General features: G+C 41.2%; 1 protein-coding gene across 1 annotated transcript in view; it reads right to left on the bottom strand.

Annotated features, from left to right (window-relative positions):
- The window catches only part of FRAS1 (Fraser extracellular matrix complex subunit 1), a 505547-nt gene that overhangs the window by 228897 nt on the left and 259107 nt on the right, over nt 1-17543 (bottom strand). The window contains exons 5-10 of the mRNA XM_057725661.1: nt 16081-16240; nt 14223-14356; nt 7550-7633; nt 5784-5885; nt 5286-5477; nt 95-184 (exon numbers count right to left, since the gene is read on the bottom strand). Coding sequence (XP_057581644.1) covers nt 95-184; nt 5286-5477; nt 5784-5885; nt 7550-7633; nt 14223-14356; nt 16081-16240 — 762 coding nt within the window. The remainder of the gene's footprint in view (nt 1-94; nt 185-5285; nt 5478-5783; nt 5886-7549; nt 7634-14222; nt 14357-16080; nt 16241-17543) is intronic.

The following is a 17543-nucleotide window of genomic DNA, read 5'->3' as shown; positions in this document are numbered from 1 at the left end:
ATGAGTAAAAGAAATGAGAAAGAAATGCTCCCTCATTAAATTAATTTTGAATGATTAATTTGCATTAGTCTTGGGTTATTAGCCTGATACTCACAAATTCTGCATTTTCTTCATATATACAATAACCATTCCTTGAAATGCATTCAGGACAGCATTTTCCATCTAAGTGAATTAATTCTTCACCCTGTAGAAGTAAGGATTGCAGAGGCACATATCAAATTAACATCTCCAGGGAGCAGCACTAAATTGCGAAGCGGCTGAATTCCCTGACTGGAATGAAAAACCTTAACCCACCCCTCTGCTTTGGCCCATGACGTATTCCATCTCCCCTGTGCTATCTTCCTATGAAAAGCCTAGTCAATACAGCTCACCCCTTTCTCCAAGTGCTTTTTCTTTCCAGTTCTGGTGATCCTTGTACATGATTTCCTACCCATGACCAAGAACTTATATGAAGAAAAGAATGGCCAAGGGTAATGTTGTAGTCTTGGAAAGTTACGAGTTTCAGTAAAGGATCAGGCTACCTTAAATATACAAGGCTTGAACTTGTGATTTGGTTTCATTAAACGGTGCTCCAACCAACATTTTCCCTTCAATAAAAAATCGGACACGGCCCTATATGCACAAAGTCTTGGGCATAAATTAAATAACAGAAAATGAATTTCTATTCAATTTTCTGAAACTGTTATCCAATTCACAAAATCACTATTTAAAAAATGATAAGAGGAAGGAAAGAAATGCCACACTAGGAAGGTAGATGTTAAACTTTCAAAGTTATCATTTTATCCTTTTAACTTCCTAATATCAATCATTTCAATTTTTTTATCTTTTATTACAGAATAAGTGCTTACTCTAAAAAATTAGTAATTCTGAATTCTATAACTTCTAAAACATAATTCCACTGTAGTCCTACCTCCCAGGGGATCTACTATTAAAAATACAACCTCCATTTACAATTTTTTCATATGCATATACTTACATCTAATATCTACAGGCTAAAGAGTATTCTTTAAAGCACTTTCCACTTTCTAAAAATATGTCTACTTTCTAAAAAATGGCAATGTTTCTTTACATGAAGACATTATTTAATTTGTGATCTATATTACATTTGAAGAGCAAAAACCATGTTGGGTAAAAAGTGAATAATGTAAAATTGCATAAACAGAAAAATCACAATATTTTATGTTTAAAAACACTGTGCACTAAAGAGAAATATAAAAGAAAAGCATTGGTTGTCTTTGAATTGCAGCATTATGAATGGATTTGAAGGTCTCTTTTCCAACTTCTCTTGAGTCTTCAATTTTCTAAAATGAATATGTATTATTTTAAGAACGGAAAAGATAATTTTTAAAAGAAACACAAAAATATATGAATGACGATAACTTTTTATAGTTTCTAAAAAGTTATTTCAAAAGGGAGGGAGTTAGATAGATCGCTGTCCCTCAGAATTTCATGCCAATCAGAGGCCAATGGAGAGCAGAGGGTGCTATAAAGAGCAGACGTATTTACATATAAATTGTTTCGCTGAAACGTGACAAATCAGCTGGTAGTGAAGGCCTAACCCACAAAAACCCACAGTGAAATTTGCTTTCAATGCATATAAAGGGGTTTATAAACATGTAATCTAAGTCACTTAAAACAATGTTCTAAAACAAGACCGAGTATGTGTACTTCTGTTAAAGACGAAATGCAGGAGAGATTCTTGAGTGCCCGCTACAATACACACAGACAAAACTGAAAACGGAGCCTGCATCACTCAGATAAGGCAAAGAAGGTAGCTTTTCTGAGTCTTCAAATGCTACCGTAAATAACAGCAAGCCCTGCTCCTGGGGAACAAGGATGCAGTTTTGGTGAGGTAGGAAGTTCTAAATAGATTTGCTATTTACAGACATCTGGATGCCCCAAACTGCGTCAGTTTACTGCGATGGGGCGCTTGCTCCAATTAACATTTGACTGCTGCTTTGAGAAAAATTGCTTTGTGAAACAAAACTAACTCTTTGCTTTCTAAGAGGATTCTGCTGCTTAGGCCAGATGGAATTTGCTAACCCTTCGCCACTGCATCACAGCAACATCCATCCGTCAGACGAAACACTGTGTTATTCCACTAACCTGACCACTGGAAAAGAAAACACTCTTTTGAAGGAATTTCCCTCTGCTGGAGAAGGAAAAGGCACCTCACATTTATGGCATGCCTACCGTCTTTCATGCATTTTGCGACAAGCTTTGATTCCCCCACCATTTTATCCCTCATATATGAATGCGAGGTCCTTAAAAAAAAAAAAAGTAAATTGGCTTCACCTGAATTCATGCCAAAGCTAATATTAAATATAGAAACATGTAAATCATCATGTTGCACTATTCTACTGTTGACTTACTTATGTTTCAATGTCCAGGGATTTGGTTTTATATATCAAAGACAAGGGTCATGCCATTTTCTCCTTTTTTAACAAAGAAAAACTATTTGTTGATTTCAATGCTATTCAGAACACTGCTATTGATAAGGATGCAATAATTATTACAATGGTGCAGCTCCACAATTTTGCCTCTTTCTCTAGAGGTTTACTTTTCTGCACCCTTGTGGATGTAGACACACTCAGACTTATTCTACCTTTGGTATGCAGTATTAGAAATCAAATGACTGGATTTCCCTGGTGGTGCAGTGGTTGAGAATCCACCTGCCAATGCAGGGGACACAGGGTCGATCCCTGGTCCGGGAAGATACCACATGCCACAGAGCAACTAAGCCCATGCGCCACAACTACAGAGCTGCGCTCTAGCGCCCGTGAGCCACAGCTACTGAGCTTGTGTGCCACAGCTACTGAAGCCCACGTGCCTAGAGCCTGTGCTCCACAATAAGAGAAGCCACTGCAATAAGAATCCTCAGCACTGCAACGAAGAGTAGACCCCGCTCACTGCAACTAGAGAAAGCCTGAACGCAGCAACGAAGACTCAACACAGCCAATAAATAAATTAATTAAAAGAAGCGAGAGAGTAGCACAGACAAATATATACTACCAACTGTAAAATAGTCAGTGGGAAATTGTTGTATAACAAAGGGAGTCCAACTCGAGGATGGAAGATGCCTTAGAGGACTGGGGCAGGGAGGGTGGCGGGGACTCGAGGGGGGGGAGTCAAGGAAGGGAGGGAATTCGGGGATATGTGTATAAAAACAGATGATTGAACCTGATGTACCCCCCCCAAAAAAAAATAAAAATAAAAATAAAAATAAAAAAAATAAAAAAAATAAAGTGCATGTCTTCATAAAAAAAAGAAAAAAGAAATCAAAGAAATCAAATGACCTTGATATATTTTAGAAAAGGCAGAATGTTGGGTAGAATTGAATAAAAATACTAGTAACGTACTTTCACTGCTCCCCTTGGCAGATGCTGTCATTTTTTCCAGGTGCTCCTAATGCGCTGAATTCATATTAATTCATAATCACTGATGCCACTGCAGATTATAATTTCTGTTTATGTATCTGACTTCCCCCAAAGCCTGGGAACTCTTGAGATTAAAATGTGTCTTGTTCATCTTTTTATCTCCAAGCTAAGCAGAAGTTAGGGAAAGTTAGTATCCCAGGCTTTCATAAGGTCATTAGCCAGAGCTATTTACAGAAGTATGGCACAGAAGGCAGGCTAAGGGATATTTTTATAAGATTAAGTTTTTGTTAAAATTTCACCTCTGATAGTGTATCCAGTTTAGAACACAGTGCCTTAAAACAAAATATGGGTACGCGCTAGTTGATTAAAGATCTGGAGAAACAGACTAAAGACATTAGAACTCCTCAATTCACAGAAGAAAAGATGGGTAGGGGTGGGAGGAGGAAGAGGTGGGGACGAGATGGTGCTATGGGGTGATTTGTGGAATACTGAGGCCCTCTCCACTTACTTCAGCAGCTGCTCCCCATGTTCCTAAGAACAGAGGAGAGGACCTGGCTTACGCGACCGAAAGCAGGAGCCATGAGGACCGGCAGGTACTTGGAAATGCATTAACATTGGGGATAGTGGGTCAAACCATTTTCGGTGCCCGAGACCCTTTGTTTAGACCCGACTGAAAATAGATGGCTAAAGGACCCACCCCGCCAGGATCACCGCTCCCAGATCTTCCATAAACCCAGGGATATGAGACAAATTAAAACCTTGGAAATAACCCAGCATCCTCTGGGCAGACTGCCGAGGCCGGGAAGCCTAGCCTCCGCCTGAGAGAGAAGGAGACAGAAGAGGGCCCTGACTAAGGTTTTTCTCATCTTCATCCAACTATTCTGATTCCCCTGACATAAAGAAAGAAAAGAAATGAAAAGGCATGTGGAGGGAAATAGATCTGCAAAAAGCAAGACCCGCTGTACCTAAATGTGCCTCAGCTCTGCCAAGACACAGAAGTAGGAGGCAACATGAAAAAGAACTCTGTCACTGACAGCCCTGTTGCAATGGCTGTTCCTCCTCAGGAACCGTGTTAAGAGGAGCTGAGATGTGGGGGAGGAATAGAAAGAAAAATGCCTTCACAGACACCCAGTGCTTCAGATCTTCCCTCATCTGCTCAAGTTCACAACCCCGCAGGAAACTTGTGGGGCGGATGGGAGTGGCGAGGGAGACGGAGACAGCTTTAAAAGCAATTTGTTTTGCAGTGGATCAAAATGGGTTCAAAGAGAAAAAAAAAAAAAAAAAGCAATTAACCCACAATATACGTCTATAGTCCAAACAGAGACTACTGTGTGAGAAGATTCTAGAAATTCTGCAGAAAGCAGAAGTCAACAGAGGTCAACAGAATTAATTATTTATGAGGTCTCCCTCCCTGTCTCTTTAAAACAAAAACACAAACACATTTCATTTTCTTTCCCGACTCACAGGAGCAGCCTCTAGGTGCTGGCTCTCCTTTCTGCTAAACGCTGCCAGCGTGGCCTGCGACAAAAGCCCAGCCACCACCAGAGCACCTGCGGACTCTGTTTCACAACCAGAGCGAGCTGGGAGGCCACCAGCAACAAGGCCCAGCTGCGCTGACTGATAGGCTAACGTCCCGTGTCATCCCTCCCCGTCCACGTGTCTGCCTCAGGGCTTCCCATCTGACCAGATGCACAGAGAGCTAAAAGCTCCAGGGGCTGTTCCAAGCCAGTCGAACAAAGAGTGGCATTTACTTTATACCACAGAGTCCTCGTGCTAAAAGTCTCCCTGAAATTGAGCGTTCAAACCTGGTCATCCCCTCTGCTGCTGAGAGGAAAGGGACAGGTGAGGGACCACGGATCCCCCTGGAGAGAGCGTTACAGTCCAAACAGAGATGCCTTCGCTTCTTACCCGGGCACACTCCACTTTGGCACACTCTCCGGTCCGGCAGGTCACTTGGCCACGGTCACACGTGCAGAACTCACAGGCCAAGCCCTTCCACATTTCATCCTGGTACCGCACAAGCCCCCCGTGCAAGCAGCTGCCAGCAGGAGACACACAGTCCTCACAGCACTGCCCGTGACGCTGAGCCCTTCTCTGACCCTGAGGGAACAGAGAGAACAGCGGAGCAAGGGCAGTGGTGAGGAGGGGGCGAAAACATCCGACCCGATGTGGCAGAAGTACATAAAACACCAACTCCGTATGCTGTTTCTCCCCCGACCTAACCCAGCTGAGGCACGTTCCCTTTCACCTCCGCCTCCTTCTTGGGAAGCGGGTCCTTCCTATCTCTAATATTTTCAACATCATAAAAACTTCTGATTCCCTCAAAGGACACACTGGACCAAGAAATGCATTTCCTAAATGACCCCAAATAAAGGTTCAAAAATCAAGCTACACACTCTTAAATACCTTTTCACATCTTAATGGAGGGCAGGCCTGTTTGTGGCACCTGACCTCACCCCGGTCACATATACACGTGGTGCAGGCATTTTCACTCCACTGCTCACCATGCTGAGTAAAGAAAGGAAAAAAAAGGTGGGAAATCAAATGTCACATATATCAAGTAGAAACTCAAGGCACATACACAATTTTTTATTGCAGTTTTTAATTGAGCTACATCAAATATACTCCTGAGAAATGATATCATTTAGGCAGCAAGAGGTATGAAGGAAAAAAGTTAATAAATGCCTAAAGAGAAATTTGGATTTGTTTTCATTCGACTATATTCATTCCACAGACGCCTTGAGGGCCTGCTCTTTGGCAGGCATATAGAGGCCCTGGAACATGAAGATTAATAGGAAGACCCTGTTTGCTGGCTAATGGATGGTCGTTCTTTAGCTCTTCTTTGCTGGGAGACCCAGTTCTCACTGCCACACACTCACTTTCCCAGCTTCCCTTGCAGCCAGTGCACAGACTTTGTCTCAGTCCCAACCGAGGAGACCTCAGGAGAAGCGTGCTAAAGCAGCAGAGGTTGAGGAAAAGACTCTCCTCCCCCATAAAAGAAGAAAAGCCCATCCTTTTCTTCTACCAGATTTAGTAATGATTGGGTGAGGACGAGCCGCCTGAAGCTGTGGAAGCCACACTGAGACACGAGGTGACAAGACAGAAAGCAAATGCCAATATGCTGAGGATGGCAGGGTGGAAAGATCAAAAGAGTGAAAATCCTTGACAACATCATCGAGATCTGGATTGATCAACCCTGCAACTGTCCCACTTCTGGGCTTCTTGTCATGTGAGATAAGAAATGTTTCATTTTAGCTACTTTTAGAGGAGCTTGCCGCCAAGAACACCATAACCGATATAGAGGCTCTCTCTTCCAGAATAAATTAATCTAGCTCATATGTGGCTATTGTATTGGACAGCACAGATGTAGTATATACAAAAATCCCTTCCCCATTAGTTATTTTCATTTAGACTCCAAGGGACCCACCTAGAATTTGTATCATCAGTTCCAGATTCTCTACTGAGAGTCAAAAATCCCAATTTCTATTTGGTTTTCCTTAGAATGACTGGCAAGAGAGGGAGGTAGTTGGGTTCATTTTTTATACATTCTTTTCTTTTGAATACTGTAACCTTCTTTTGGCTCAGCTGGGCACCCCCAAGACAGAACACTCATTCATTCATTCATTCATTCAATTTGTTGAACTTACTCTTACTTGGTGCATACTGTGTGTTGGGTAGTTACCTAGACTGCCCCAATAGTACTTTCAAGTTCGCAGGCGCCACCACCCCCAGTTTCTTGCCCTTTTCCCTCTCTCATCTCCCACTCCCATGCTCCCCATCCCACTAGAAGGCAGGGGGACACTGGCTCTGGATATCAGCGCATAAAATCCAACCGAAGCAGACAGACATTCCCAGAGCCTCCAACCTAAGTGTAAAGTGACAGTAACCAATGATAGTCCTTTTTCCCTTCTGGACGTGTGAGCAGTAAGTTCACCAAGGTTCATGAATCAGGTGCTGCTCGCCAGCACATTCTTTTATATTTCTAATTCCCTCCGATTTAATTTTTTCACAAACGCTTTCCATGAAGAGAAGAAAAAAGCCCTTATGTACTGAGTTACTAATCCTGGTTAAGAGTCAGACGTGGGCGGGGGAGGTACGGTGGTTAGAAGGGCGGAGGGCAGATGTGTGAGAACTTATGTCAAAACACCTCCATGGAGCACATCAAAGCTTACCTCGTAGACTCGGCCGGCTGCAGAGCAGGATCGCGAAGAGCACTGTGGGCAACATTTTCCAGGGACTCGGACTACAGTTTCATCCTTAACACCCCAAAAACAGTCCATCAAAAGGCGGTATTAATGAAATACACAACAGTAGGAAAATTTCACTCACAGCCAACTCAATTATGTGCCTCAAGCATCCAAGAAACAGCAATTTCCTCTCATTTAGTATTTATTAGTCACCTGGTGCTTTGGTAAGAATTAGCACTTCTCAGGGTGGTGTGACTCTTAAGAAGTTTGCACAATCCTCAAGTCCCATCCACTTCTAAGAAAACTAAAAGCACAACTATTAACAATAATAATAGTACCTCGCGTTTGCCAGGTACTGTTTTAAGCGCTTTACATGACCCTGTAAAGTAGATGTTCCTATCCAGCTTTCACAAATAAGAAAAGTAAAGATCAGAGAGGTTGAGTGACTCGCCCGAGGTCACAGAGCTGAGCTGATAATAGTAAATGGTTGGCAGACTTCAGAGCACCAACCATTCAACACTTAAGGACATTTACACTCCTGCTGAGTCACTCCTAATCTCAAAGCAAAGACATCCCTCTCTTGACAAGCTACTTCACTATTCTTTTGCATCTTTACGTGAATCCACACATTTTTATATATATATATATATGCATTAGGGAGGTCCTTAACATGAAAAAAATCAGTCGTGCCCCTAGATATCTAGGAATAAGCCAGTGCAGAGAAATATGACTGACAAACACTAAATGCCCAAAGAACCCCCCACTGCCTTATTCCTACAGTTTCAGCTCTACCACCCCCACCACCAGAATATCAGACCCTTTGTCTCTGCTGCCCTAAGAAGAATTTTCACAGCAACAATCTCTTCATTAATGCCAAAGAATCAGCTTCTCACTTTGACATCACCACAGCCTTTTGAATGGCAGGAAGGTAGATAAATTAAAGGCAAGAGAAGGAGGATTAGAATAAACCAAAGTTCAATCACTAAGAAGTGACTGATCTTATACAGAAGATACCTCCTAAACAGTTATCTGCACTTTCTCTTACAAAAAGCAGAAAATGAAATTTTATTATCATGGTTGCTGCGGAATTCACTCAGCAAGAAAAGAAGGCCGGTGTACCTGGGGGCGTGTGTATAGGGGGGTGTCATATAACCTTAATTTTATTCAGTAAGTTTACTGAAGTAACAACGAACTTATACAATGTTCAGTAAACAGGAAACAAATGTCATGATTACAAACCTTGAACAAAAATATAGAGTTAGTATTAAACTATCTTAACGGACATGGACTAAACCCTAGGACAATGGCAGCGCCAAGTGGACAGCGCATGTGTGGCAGCGGGGAGGGGGCAGGTAACTACTTGTAAAGAGGTTGATGCAAGGAAAATCAAGTTTCCGATTCTTATTGGCAATACTTAATTATATATTTTATTGACAGAAACAGAATCTTTCTTCACAAATAGAGACCATCAAGGGCAGGGAGGAGAAGCATTTAAGGAGGAAATATCCCATTATGTGAGAGAACGTCATGACTGAGAACTGAAATCCCACCTGGGCTGGTGCTTTATCAGCAGGACTGGAGAGGCGAGTAAGAAGGTGAGCGGCAGAGTGGGTCAGAGAAACGGGAGAGGCTGTACGTTTTTGTTGCTATCATACACCTGAATCCTATCATTCTGGTCTTCTCAGATTTGCGCTTCCAAACCTGTAGACTACACAGGGGCTAGCACACTACGGACTGATGACCAAACCCAGCCCACCACCAATTTCCATCAACTTTTCCTGGAATGCAGCCACATCCATTCATGTACATATTATCCATGGATGTTTCTGTGCGGTAATGGAAGGGCTGAGAAGCTGTTCCAACTATATGGCACACAGAGCTGAAAATGTTCACTATCTGGCTCTTTACAGAAAAGTTTGCCAACCCCATGTCTAATATGGTACCCTCAATAATCACCAGAGTTCAATACCAAAAAAATGCACGATTAATGTCATTACAATTTTGGGTAGGACCACCATTAAGGATATGGCGACTCTTGAACAATGGGGAGGTTAGGGTAGCTGACCCTTCACGCAGCTGAAAATCTGAATACAGTTTAGAGTCAGCCTTAGGTATCCACAGTTCCTCCACATCAGTGGTTCTGCATCCATGGATTCAACTAACCATGGATCATGTAGCACTGTACTATTTACTATTGAAAAAAAATCTGCATTTAAGTGGACCCACATATTTCGAACCACGTTGCTCAAGGGTCAACTGAATTTAATTATGGCTTTCTATATTCCTTAAATAAAAATACTTATAACAAAGTTTATAGTATATTATGGCTAACAGCTCTTGACAAAATATCTTCTCCTATAACACCTACGAAGGTATAAAAATGAGATAAAAATCCTACCACCAAAAAGTAGAACAGCCAAATTCCTGCCATTGCCAAGAAGAAGTCCCACTGACCATAAGACTTTCTGTGTTCTTTCTCTACTTTATGAACCTAAACAGAAATAAAAACCATCATCTCTTCCCAACTTTCTGCCTTCCAATACCAAACACAACAGGGGTTCGTCCGCACAGTGTGCGGCCACTGCTGTTTGAAGCCGTCAGAGTGCCAGCCTAGCCTTTCACCTCACTCAATGTCTTTCTTTCTATATCTGATGTAAAAAAAAAGAAAACAAAACAAAAAAGAGTGGGAAATATGTGTTGGGGGAGGTAGAGGAAGTGATAAAAAGTGGGGAAGAGGATGCCCCAAATGTAAAGCAAATAGTCACTGAGAGACATGGAGAGAACCCTTGCAAACTGGAGATTATGGTTTTACGTTTCATGAATTCAAAATGTAAGAGGGTTGGGCAGTGGAGACAGAAAAAGATCTGATCTCAGTACAACAGAGCTACACTAAACGAAAACCTGCCAGACCCTTGGTCAGGGAAACACGCAACTTTCTTAGCACCTGGCTATGGATCCAAGAAAGGGAATTAGCTAAGGACAGGCCACTCACCCCTGCAGCTTTCAAGCACTGGGTATGGACACATTTCCCTTGATCAAGGCTGAGTAAATTGAAAGAAAGAAACCTGGAGGGGAAACCCTAAAGAGCAAGCAAAAGTAATAACATTCTGAAGATGCACAGAAAGAACAGATTTCTAAAAACTACATACTGCAGGATCTAAAATAAAAGCTTTAAGCCATTTTGCAACATCAAGAAGATAGAAGAAAATGCTGTCTTTATTAAATAGAAGCAAGAAGAAATAAAGAAAGAAAAAGCTTCGGGATTAAAAAAAATAGATGAACCAATGATAGTAGAAATAAGGAAGAATTAAAAGAAAATTAAAGCAAAATCATCAAACTAAAATCAATACTTGAGATAGTAAATACAGACTCAAGAAGCTCTCTCCATAATGCAGAGGAAAGACACAAAAGTGAAAATGATGAGAGAGAACGTGGTGGATAATGAGCAGGGAGGCAGGGGAGAGATCTACGGATCAGAAGTGTTTCTGAAGAAATAAGAATAATTGAAACAGACATAACTAAATCAAAGCCATAACTAAAGAAAACATTTCACGCCTGGAATACAGACTGAAAGGGCTTCACAATATTCTAGGCAAACTATGTGAAAAGACACCTCACTTAGAAATATCCTGGGAAAATGTTCTAATTATAAAGATAAAGAAACATCCTGCAAGAATTCAACAGAGTGAACTAGCTGAATCTAACAGAATAGAAAGCAGACAAACCTCAGACTTCTCCGTGGCACTAAATTCCAGAATTCAATGGAACAGAGATTATAGGGTTGATACAGAAAGAGATTATAATCTCCTTAATTTTAGACCCCTACAAATTATCTTTCATGAATGTAGGCAAATAGAAAATAATTTTCAAAACAGTGGCTCAGAAGACATACCAATTTTTTAGCTTTTTTAAAAAAAATCTGAAGATGAAGTTCAATTCACTTAGATTAATCAATATTGGGAATGGGAAAATCATAGTATTAAAAAATGGTAAGAATTGTATCAGGAAGAACTCTCATCAGACTGAACATTTTAATGAGCCTACAAAAACGTGGATGGGTGAGGGCTCTGTTCACAAGGCATCTGGACAGAAGCTGAAGGCAAGCAGTCTCAGTATGAATTTACATCACCCACTAAGGGAACAACCCCTTATCTGAACACAGGAATTTCTCCTTTTGTCAGAGATAATCACTAACTCCTAAAATCCGATTATAACTATGCAAACAAATACATTCACATTTGCCTGCCGAAAAATTGGGATGAATTATCAAAACAAAATTCTGTTGTGATCTTTTGGAGTGATGGAAACATGGATGATCATTTTCTTTTCTGCTCTTCTGCTTTTTCCAAACTTTCCTTAATGGATACAGATTCCTTTTACAATTAAAAAAACACTTTATATTAAAAATCAAATTTTTCTAGAGCTCAAGACCTGGAAAAACATCTCTTTTGGTGAACGTGTGTGTGTGTTTTTTAAGTGAATGAGCTTTAAAAAATGCATGAGTTACATATAAAATGCTTGCAATCATGCTCAATCACGTTAGCAATTATTGTTCTGTGATTATTATTATACATAAATGATACGTAACTCATCATTTTGGGAGGAGATATAGTGTAGTGGTTAAAATATGAGTCAGGTGTGGTCTGCTGAGGTTGTGATGTAGAACTGCCTAGGTTAGAATCACTGACACTTCATAAATGTGGTACCTTGAGCAAATTATTTAAACTCTGTATCTCAGTTTTATCTACTGTAACATGGGATGATAATAATAGCTCCTACTTCATAGGGTTGTTATGAGAATTAAAAAGTTCTTGAAATTAATGATTAGCACATAATAAATGCCCTCAATGTGGGGATGGTGATGGTTAGATGGTGGCGGTGATGTTTCCAGCAAAGGCACTGATTCTATAGCACCTCTTTATATCATCAGAACACCCAATGGTTAATAGTGATATTAAATCAAGAAAAATGGTTTAAACAATCTGAGAGTTGGATATTTTTTAATGTCAAGGCAAAACTATAGATTTGATGCAAGTGATTAAAATCAATCTATTTTCAAGACTTCAGAATGCTTGCATAGCAATTAGCTCTAAAGTATGGCAACAAATTTCATCTTTCAAAGTTAATCAGTGCAAACTCTAAGTGAGTACTGTTTGAAGCTAGAATTTATCCTTAATGTTTTTTAGAATGGGAACCAGTACTTTCAATATTCCAAGCTAACCCCTTATATGCAGTCATGGTTAAGTTTTTAAAGACTTAAAGCAGTAAAATAGATAGCTAGTGGGAAGCTGCTGCATAACATAGGGAGATCAGCTGGATAATGGGTGATGACTTAGAAGGGTGGGATAGGGAGGGTGGGAAGGAGTTGCAGGAGGGAGGGGATATGGGGATATATGTATAAATACAGCTGATTCTCTTTGTTGTACAGCAGAAACTGGCACAACAGTGTAAAGCAATTATACTCCAATAAAGAGCTTAAAAAAAAAAAAAGACTTACAACCAAAGGTTTCACAATGGAGTGTGTCCTCCATCCATCCTCCCACCTCACTTATTGTAATGGTGGCAAACTGCTTAATTACCCTTCTTACACATGGGGACTAAACCCTGGAATGTGTAAATCAAAAAGGCCCCAACACTACAATATCTTCTGAATGTGAGATATTATGCAAATCTACCAAGAAGCTCATTTGTAATCTGAAAGCTAGGACAAGACTTTGTGATGAATTGAGAGATGTGACGTGTGTGCAGTAGTGGCTGTAGTGTGGGTAATACAATCTAGTCTTTCAATTAGATACATTTTCCCTTTATTTGGCATTTAGCATTTCTTGCCTAATTGCCTTTTGTCTGCCTTTAAAAATATTGCCCAATTGTCACAATATTCCACGTTATCGATTTTGTCTTATTTGACACAAAGTACTGCTCAGTATCCACTGAATGCTCGCTTCCAGCTTTTTCTTAGATCAAAAATGAGCTATTTTTCAACTGGAGGCAAACTCCTTTCATGGTTATCTGTAACTGCCAAGGAACATCCATAGGAGCCACTGGAAGAAGAAAAAACTATAAAATGCCATGTATACCAAATTTACTTGCAATTGATTTTCTCTTGTAAATTTGTGTCAAGAGACTAATATTTTGAAAATCAGATCCACTTTAAACGAAACAAGATCCCCCTATTGTAAACCTCTCTGGAGAAAATCCTTTGATAATCTGAATCATTACCTTGTAAGAATTAAATAAGGTACATCTGGATAATCAGGTTCAAAGACATGTATATGTCTTTATAAAGCAGACTATACCTATGCATTGAAAAACAATAACAATCCTGATTATCTTGCTGAATTTTCCAGATGTTTGGCTTGACATTTTTGGAATGTCTGCAACTAGAGTTTGGCAGCTTCTTTGTGTGGACTCTGAAGGCTCAGTTTCATTATGTAACAATTAGCCTAAATGGCTGGTAATTAGACCCATCTGTAGCTTCTAAGGGTAAAAGAAACGTCTCAGGGGTGGTCTCCAAAAGTATAAGGAAAATAAAACAGCCATGGCTTCTTGTTCTCAGTACTTCGAGGCCTGCCTGACATAATCTCAGAAGAGACTCCAAATTCCTGAACAGTGAAGTTAACAGTCTGTGAAGGATCCATTCTGAGACTGTCTTCCTTACCTGGTTACAAAACAGAGGCTGACACTGAGCTGTGAAGCACTGGGCGACCCCATTTCTACACACACACTTGGCGCACCGACTCAATGGCCAGTCCTCCCCATCCTGAAACACACGGGCTCCGTGGGAGCAGGGTTCTGGAAGGTCAGAGCAATAAGGATTACTGGGGGCATTGCACTTGCTGATCCCAGGGCTGACCGCATGCGTGTGCGGCCAGTGCAGCCACACAGGGCCCTGCGCTCCGGGGCGCAGTGCAAACAAGGGGGGCCCGTCCTCGGGGGTCTTGCTCTGCAGTCACTGTATGGAGTTCTTAACTTTCTCTCTGAGCTTCGTGAGTGAAGTCTGGGGCAACAGGTAGCATGTGCTAGGGGTGTGGAGCCTCCCTCACGCACAGCCCTACCTCCCACTGCCTCCTTGCCTTCCTAGGTTCTCAGGAGCCTGACTCCGAATCTGTGCCCAGTCAAAGCTGCCACCCTCCAACCATAGCGGGGACCTGGGTGTGGGTGCCTGGGGAGTGCATGTACCCTAAGCAGCAAGTAGCAGGGTGGGCCCTGGGTACCTGTGGGGGTCTTACTCACCCAGCAAATATCGCCGTGCCTGAGGGAGTGTGACATTAATAATAAATTAAAAACAAGACAGGTTGCAAAACCCCACAGAAGAAAAGAAATGCTTCCCCCCCCCCTGCTTTTTGAACAAGGGGCCCTGCATGTTTACTATGCACCCAGTAAATTATGGAGTTGGTGCTGGCTGATACTCTGCTCTCTCCGGGCAAAATGCTTCCAATAGATCTTTCTCATAGAGAGCCAACAAGAAAGTACCCTAAATGTAAGAAAGGAGCTCACAAACCCAGACAGCCCACTCTCCACCCCATCCCTAACCTCTGCTGGAGTATTTTCACTTGCAGGGTTATTTGGCCCAAAGCAGCTGTCCATCCTTTTCTGGTGGGTGACATGTGAAATGCATGAGGAATGCATTCCACTTTCATCATTTCCTAACAACCATACTTTTTAATCCCCAGAATGGTTCTCCCAGGGTAAACGGCTGCCAGGAATGGAATAACTGAGGATCAGAAAGACACCAGGGGTCTTTTTAAAGGGAAAAGGCAAGGACAGAGTGTAGCTTCCAGGTGCTATTTAAAAAGAGTAATTTTAGCCATTATACACCAGGAGAGAATATAATATAGCAATGACAATAATTCATATTTATCGTGAAGTATATACTACTTAATTATAAAAATGGAAAGGGACATATATTCTTAAAATGAAATAAAAGGTACTTGGTCCAAACATGAATTCTAAGGAGATAACCTGGAAGCATGCCCCTGGCTTGCTGAGCTGTGCCTTGGTTTGCAGGCAGGCATAATCTCCATGGCAAAGAGGCCATAAAGACAAATGAAATACCTGCTTCCTACTTGGTGTATTTTGGAGAAAGATGTCATCTGAAAGACCAGCAGAATTAGTGCTGGTGCTACTACATGGAGAAGTGATTTGTTCGTTCTTATCTCCACCAAGATGCAGGATGAACTATTAATACCTTGGCCTTATGCAATCATAGCAAAGGGTCTTGTCCCTTCCTCCCTTTCCTTCTCTGGAGCTATGAACACAGAGGGATTGCAACTGGCCAAGGCAAAATAATAAATCAGAGAGTCTTAGAATCTTAAGTTTGGAATGGAGCTTGAGAATTTGTTCCAATCTCACTCTCTGCAGCATCACTTCTGCCGTGTGCAAGGCTACATTTCGGTTCCAATAATAAATGGGGTTAGGGATCTTTGAACCATACTGAGCAAGAGAGAGAAAAGTTGGGATGTCACCAGGTAAACTTCAAAGGTAAAGAGGGTCTCTCTCTACAAGCTCATACTCACTCCCAGGGCCCACACAGACTGGACAGCAGCTTCCTTCAGGGATGAATTCCAGCTCCTGGTGTCCACATAACAGCGGTGGGCATGGTCGGGGGGTGCATCGGACTTTCCCATGAGTGCAAGAGCACACACTGCATGGGGAGGAGGCCCACTCTGTCCCATGCTGTGTGTTAGGGGGGAAAAAAAAGAAAAAGAAGGTTATTGCCAGAATATAGGCTTTCATTTGACCAAACAGAAATAAGCCTTCTCTTAAACAAATGAAGGATGAAGCTCAGGAAAAATGGAAAAAGACTCTAGGCTTGCAAGGCTGAGACCAGGGTTTGCAATATTCCAAGTCAGAGACCAATTTTAAAATTGACTTTTATTTTCCTTTTTTATCCCTAAAATTTTATATTGGAAAATTTCAGAAAAGCACAAAAATAAAATAAAAACGACCCCAATCCCATCATTTAAAAAATTCTATGAAGACCAAAGTAAAATACACACACATATGAGTATCTCCTGAATTCTTTCTATTATTTTCAGTAGCTCTCATTCTGATTCTGCTTCTTCTTTTCCTTTACTCTTTACCCTGATGAGTTCCCACATTTGTGTTCTCTCACTCTCTCTCCCTCCCCCACCCCTCTTTGTCTCTTTTCTGTTCCAGTGATATTATGGTCCCAGGGAACCTGTGATAGCCAGCAGGAGGCACCTGGTCCAACCAGTTCTCCTGTAAATTGTAGAGCCAACTACAATTGGTGAGGGTGTCCATCTACTCACACAGAATGTTCCTAATCCACTTTATGCTGCGATGCAACATTCCCAAAGTTGGCACTGTATTGGTGATCTAACAGATCCATGTTTTGAGTTACATGATATACTAAGTATCAAAAGTATCTAAATGAGCCACTCTCAAATGTGATGCCGAGTGAGGGCAGGGTGAACCCTGACTGTAAAAAGCTACAAGTATGTTGATCGCTTGGGGAAGTAGCTGTCAAAATATGTTATGTTCTCAATGGCAGAGTGGAATGATGGTGGTCTTTTAAAAGATGCATGAAAAAAATAAGCTTAATCGATAAAGTTTTCCTCCTATAACATTTTCTTAAACAATGCCTTCCTTTGTCTCTATTAAATGTAGCATATGATGATATCTGATTCAGCACAAATCATATATAGACTTCTATAAAAAACATCACACATTCCAGGCGCTCAGTCACCTAAATATAATCTGAGGATTTCAACTGTATCACTGAGAAGCATAGAAAATAAACATTCTCTTGCTTCTCCTCAACCCAGCATCCAGAATAATTATACGCTTCCCTCAAACACAAAAGAACTCTGTCTCACCTAAACAAATCACTACCCCTTTATTCTGCAAATTGCTGCCAGGTTGCAAGCATGCCAAGTCTGACATTTGGGAATTACTAATAACCTGTGCTATTATTGTAACAATAATAGTAATAGGTAGTCACAGTCATCCAATTATT

Source organism: Hippopotamus amphibius, chromosome 3 (assembly GCF_030028045.1).
Source record: "Hippopotamus amphibius kiboko isolate mHipAmp2 chromosome 3, mHipAmp2.hap2, whole genome shotgun sequence".
In the NCBI taxonomy this organism is placed as follows: Eukaryota; Metazoa; Chordata; class Mammalia; order Artiodactyla; family Hippopotamidae; genus Hippopotamus; species Hippopotamus amphibius.
Note: the sequence above shows the minus strand (reverse complement) of the source record. Positions and strands in the feature narration are given on the sequence as shown.